General features: G+C 35.5%; 1 protein-coding gene across 2 annotated transcripts in view; it reads right to left on the reverse strand.

The window, feature by feature from the left end:
* Nucleotides 1–5,984, reverse strand: part of LOC106883358 (bromodomain-containing protein DDB_G0270170) — a 212,788-nt gene that overhangs the window by 79,826 nt on the left and 126,978 nt on the right. For both annotated transcript variants that reach the window (XM_052973507.1, XM_052973506.1), the window contains exon 7: nucleotides 1,551–1,837. In XM_052973507.1, the coding sequence (XP_052829467.1) occupies nucleotides 1,551–1,837 (287 nt within the window). The remainder of the gene's footprint in view (nucleotides 1–1,550; nucleotides 1,838–5,984) is intronic.

Raw genomic sequence — 5,984 nt, forward strand, 5'->3', positions numbered from 1 at the left:
TATATATATATATATATATATACATATATATGACGGGCTTCTTTCAGCTTCCATCTACCAGATCCACTCACAAGGCTTTGGTCGGCCCAAGGCTATAGAAGACACTTGCCCAAGGTGCCACGCAGTGGGGCTGAACCTGGAACCATGTGGTTGGTAAGCAAGCTACTTACCACATAGCCACATATATATAATATATATCTTCATTTAACCTCCTCCATTATCCATGCTTGCATGGGTTCAACAGTTTGATCTGGACTGGTAAGCTGAAGGGTTGCACCACACTCTAGTCTGACTTGGCATGGTTTCTACGGCTGGATGTCGTTCCTAATGCCAACCACCCCAAGAGTGTAATGAGAGAGAGAGAGAGAGAGAGAGAGAAAGAGAGAGAGAGAGATAGAGAGAGAGATAGTGACAAATATATACACACACAAGAGGATTCTTTCCATTTTCATCTATGAAATTAAAATATATAGCTATCAGAAAAACAAACAAAGGAACCTGTATGTGGCCACTCAAATGGCTACAAACAGCAGCTAAATCTCTCTTGAAATCACACCCCAACAGCTTAAAAAAGAAAAAGAAAAAATGGAAGGACATAATAATTCTAAATATATTATATCTGGTGGGGGGGAGGGGAATAGGTAAAAATGCAATATTCACAACTAGAACACCTTTGATCATATATATGTATGTTGGATTTGGGCTAAACAATTCCACGACCATCAAAAACACATCGGTTTGTAATAAACTGATTTGCTTCAACTTCTACAACACACAAGTCAAATATTTGGATAAAAGGGTTCACAAAAGTTGGGTGGATATTTTACTATAAAGAACAAGAGATATGTACTGTTTTGAGTAAGATCCTTTGTTGTTAACTATATCCATAATAAAGAGTCCTGGTTGAAACAGATTAATTTATTTCCCTTTGTTAATTTTATATACTCTTAACTCTTTTACTTGTTTCAGTCATTTGACTGCGGCCATGCTGGAGCACCACCTTTAGTCGAGCAAATCGACCCCAGGACTTATTCTATCGGTCTCTTTTGCAGAACCACTAAGTTACGGGGACGTAAACATACCAGCATCGGTTGTCAAGCGATGTTGGGGGGAACAAACACAGACACACAAACATATACACACACACACACACACATATATATATATATATATATATATATATATATATATATATGACGGGCTTCTTTCAGTTTCCGTCTACCAAATCCACTCACAAAGCTTTGGACGGCCCGAGGCTATAGTAGAAGACACTTGCCCAAGGTGCCACATTTACAATTTTGTTGAAGGAAGTCACTATTAGTTTCCTCAGATTCTGCTGTTTCATTGAAATATTTGTCGGTCAATTTTTTTCTTTAATGAGTGACATTAAAATAAGAAAAAGAAAAATGAACTCCAACAAATAGAGATTGAGAATAAATGTACATAAATATGATTACGCTGTTGATGTCATTAGAAATTTCAAGAATTTGTAATATTTCTTTTTAGGAATGGTGAAGTTCAAAGCAATTAAAGTAGCTATAAAACCTTACCAGCATCAGTAGGAAGAGATACGGTTGATGATGATAGATGTAAGTAGAGCTGATCAGATACTTGATCAATTCCAGCAAGGCATTGCTCAGATGAGGCTCGTGATTGAAAGCCGACATGTCCCAAATTGTCTTCACTTTTCCATCCATTGTTATTATTCCTGATTTTCTCATCATCCTCTTGATCAGTAAGTAGGCTGTTATCAAGTGTTGATTTTGACCGCTTATAAACACCCACAGACCGGTGTGACTGCTTGCTTCTGTAAGATGCATAGGTGTCACGCGGATACCTGTCATGTAAATTAAAACGAAAAAATAAGTCTTAAGACAAAGGAAAGTTTTCAGTTAGAAGCTCATTAAAAAAAATAAATTATTAATAATAGTTTCAAATTTTGGCACAAGGCCAGCAATTTTGAGGGAGTGGGTAAGTTAATAACCTCGACCCCAGTGCTTGACTGGTACTTATATTTCACCGGTCCCAAAAGGATGAATGGCAAAGTCAGCTTCATTGGAATCTGAATGCAGAACGTAAAACAGAAGAAATGCCATTAACCATTTTATCTGGTATGCTAATGGTTCTGCCAACTCTCCACCTTAAAGAATTTATTAGTAATAATAAATGGGAAAATTCAATAATTATACTTTCCAAAACTTTGATATTTTATTACCTGGTTTTCAAAATAATTGAGATTTGGAAGAATTCACAGAAATATTAGTATGATTTTCATAAATTAGTAATGTGAAGTGATGTTTCAAACACATTTTGGTAATATTGTTTATAAAAGTTAGAAACTTTTGTAAGTTGACATAACTCTCTCTCTCTGAGCAACTGCCTCATAGGCTGATACTTAAACTAATTTCTGTAATTCAATAATGCATTAATTAAGTGGTTTCTGCTTTTATGAAACTTGCTCGTCTAATGTCACCTCACCTTAAACAGTGTACATGGGCTTCTAACTTTCTTCTTTGATACACTAAAAGCATTTCTCATTTACTGAACAGATTGTCAAAATTCTTTCTTAGAACTGCATTCCTCTCACATGTGTACCACTGTAACTGTTAATACCTTCATCATCACAACCCCTGCACCAACACAATTTGTTATTGTATATTGGAGTATGTAATATAGTTCTCAGCTTAAGTGAAAACCTGCTGTAAGTGGGAAAACAGATTTTGAGCTGCACCTTGTCGTTCCATCAACTTCTAGCATACAATAAGTTTGTTCAATTGGAGCTGATCAAGGACAATACAATAACATCATCAGTGTTATCAGCAACCTCTTTAATTTTAGGCCTGCATGTCTCTAACCTTTTTCAATCAGTGTAAGGATTCTCTTGTGTTTTCTGCTAACATATAATAAGCTTTGTTTAGACTACTTCCACTTCCTGTAAACACAACTAACATCAGCTCACTCAAAATATACATCATATATTAATTACAATTACACGTCTGCTTCAGAGTAAATGCCTCAGTCTTGATACAAAAACTTATCTTGTTGGTATTTGCTGTTTAGTTTCCATAGCAGACCTGATCAAAGCAATCCAACCTGTGATTATTTCATCCTTTATTCAGATTTAGTATATGTAGGATTATATTACCTGATGTGTTCCTTTTTTTTTTAAATCAACAGAAAAATTTGACTACTATTTCTAGCAATTTGAGCAATCATGCAAAGCAGTGGTTCTCAACCATTTTTTACCTGTGGACTCCTTTGATTCCTATTTTACTCAGGTGGATCCTCTCAGCCATTTGATGTTTAAAAAAATGATATTATATTTTTATACTTAAAAGGAACTGTATAAAAAATTTTAAATATTTTTTGTATTGTAAAAGTAGAACCGATTTACTGTACATAGATTTAAACAATAAAACCTTGTACGGACCCTGGTTGAGGATCACTGATGTAAAGGCTATTGTGGTGGTCTAAGATGCATTCTACAACTCTATGGCTTCAAATCTTGTAATAAGCTTCTCAGGTTTATCTAGAAAAAATCTAGAAAAATCCTTACTTAGTATATACCCATCTCCAAATATTTCAAATCTTTAAAAAGATTCTTTGAAATATCTTCATTCATTCATTTCATGTAAGATAAAATAATTTTACTATCTTAATAATTCTGTAATTTTGAAGGTGTTTAATGTTTCATTTCAATTTCACGATGTCTTGTTTTTCTCTTTCAGCATAATTTTGATTAATGAGGTACAATGTTATTTCCTTCTATGTGGTTGGTAGAGGGGTGGCAAATACTTCACTTAAGTGCAAGCACGTTTCCTGTAAATTCATCTGGTTATAATCTTATTTCTGATACACTTCTTGCTTACATGTTATGTAAGTAGTATCTAATTACTTTCATTAACCTTTCCATTCATTTGATCTAGTAAACACTCATCCGCTCTCTCTCTCTCTCTCTCTCTCTTTCCATACATACACTCAAGTATGAAGAGAATTTGAATACTTGGCAGCAGGGTTGAAGTTATCAGATATCAAGACTGATCAAACACCACAGCTTCTTGATTTTACAAAGCATGCTCTTCTCAAGTTAATACTTAATTGTGATTTTCTTTGACTTAACCTTTTTTGATAACACCCTGCAACAAGACTATCTCTGCTTCTCTGATACAAACTTCCTGTTTTAAAATGATCTCAAAACTTCATGTAAAATTTAAAAAATCTCATGTTAATCTATTTTCCATACACCAACTTAATAACGATAAAGATATTTTACTAAATTCTTCATTATTTTCAAAATTAACTGAAACAAAGACAGTCTATTTCAATAAATATCATCATCATTTTTGTTTCGCATTTCAAAGATTGCACTGAGTGGACAGAGTTTATTGAGGCAGATTGTTTTTATTGCCTGATGTTCTTACTACCGAACCTCACTTGTTTCCAAATGTCTGTTTGTAAAATTCATGTTACCATTTTTAGTCTGCTAACATGAATTCACAAACACACATTTAGCATCCAAATGTACATCTTTTTACCTCTGATGATATTGTGCTCATGTCGCATAAATGTAAATTCAATGCTTACTGAGTATTAATAGAAACGGCTGTAAGTGAAGATGACCAATTTGCTGTTAATAATAAACAATTATTAACTTCACAATCTCCATTTTCCTCTTCTCTTAAATGAATATGAACTGTATGTTTTTATATAAACCTATTATTTTAAGGAAATTCATTCCCCCAAAATACTAGGTATTTCCTTGGATGAAACCATCCCTTCAAGAGGTTAACAAGAGGATGGGGCAGAGAGGACAGATGTTTTTGTAATGACTATTACTCAGCCCCAAGGTGTCTTAGCATGTTTGTTTTTCTTTTCAGATGAAGCCATGGACGATACAGCAGCGCATGTTTGCCTACGACAGTGACATGAAGAATAACAAGTCTGTCACAGCAGTTCAGCGTGAGTTTTTGGCACCACTTCAACATTCACCAAAATCAGGCTGTTCCCACCTGTAACATAATCTTATGTTGGGTGAATGCACTTTGTACATGAGGTACACAAATGAATAGGAAACTGGTGCGGGTGCTATAAGCTGTACGGACTCTGGAAAATGTGGAACATGTCAGACAAACTTTGATACGGAGTCCAAATCACTCTGCTCAAAGGCATTCCACTGAACTTGGCATTGGTAATCGATCAGTAAGGCGTTTTTTGCATGAAGACTTGCATTTCCACCTGTACAAATTGATCATTGGGCAACAGTTGAAACCATGGGACTATGCACAGTGGCTTAACTTCGCACATCAGATGGAAGCAATTTTTGAAGCATTGTGAATCAAAAGAGCTTTTGTTACTGGGTTCTTGAAAATCTGAGAGAACTGCACAAAAGACCACGGCACAGCCCCAAAATGATGGTCTGGTGTGATGTTGGAAAAACTGCCGTCATTGGTCCTTACTTTTTTGAACTCTGAGTTATTATATCAAGATGATAAACAACTTCTTTGTGCCTGAATTATGACGAAAATGCATGCCTTTTCGACATGTGTGGTTTTAGCAGGGTGGAGTGACAACCCACACAGCCAGATCATCATTAATAGACGTCTTTACCCTCTTTTCAGTGACTGCCTCATTTCCAAGTTTACTGACATTCCTTGGCCCCCTGATTTGTCCAGGTGTGATTATTTCTTGTGGGGAAACCTCAAGCCCCATACAGTGGACGATTTGAAGGAAGCTATTAGCGTGGAAGTCACCTAAATTGACAGAGCAATGCTGGAGAGAGTGGAGGCCAACTTCCAAGAACGCCTTCAGAAATGCATCAATGAAAACGGACAGCACATGATGCATGTTGTTTTCCACACTTGATTTTGACAAATGCTAATTCAGTACAAACACATTGATGTCAATAAAATTTGTTTGCAGCTAAAATTAATGATTTTGTGAATTTTTCAAAAACGTCTGTCCTCTCTGCCCCACCCTGTATATAT

Source organism: Octopus bimaculoides, chromosome 16 (assembly GCF_001194135.2).
Source record: "Octopus bimaculoides isolate UCB-OBI-ISO-001 chromosome 16, ASM119413v2, whole genome shotgun sequence".
Classification (NCBI taxonomy): domain Eukaryota; kingdom Metazoa; phylum Mollusca; class Cephalopoda; order Octopoda; family Octopodidae; genus Octopus; species Octopus bimaculoides.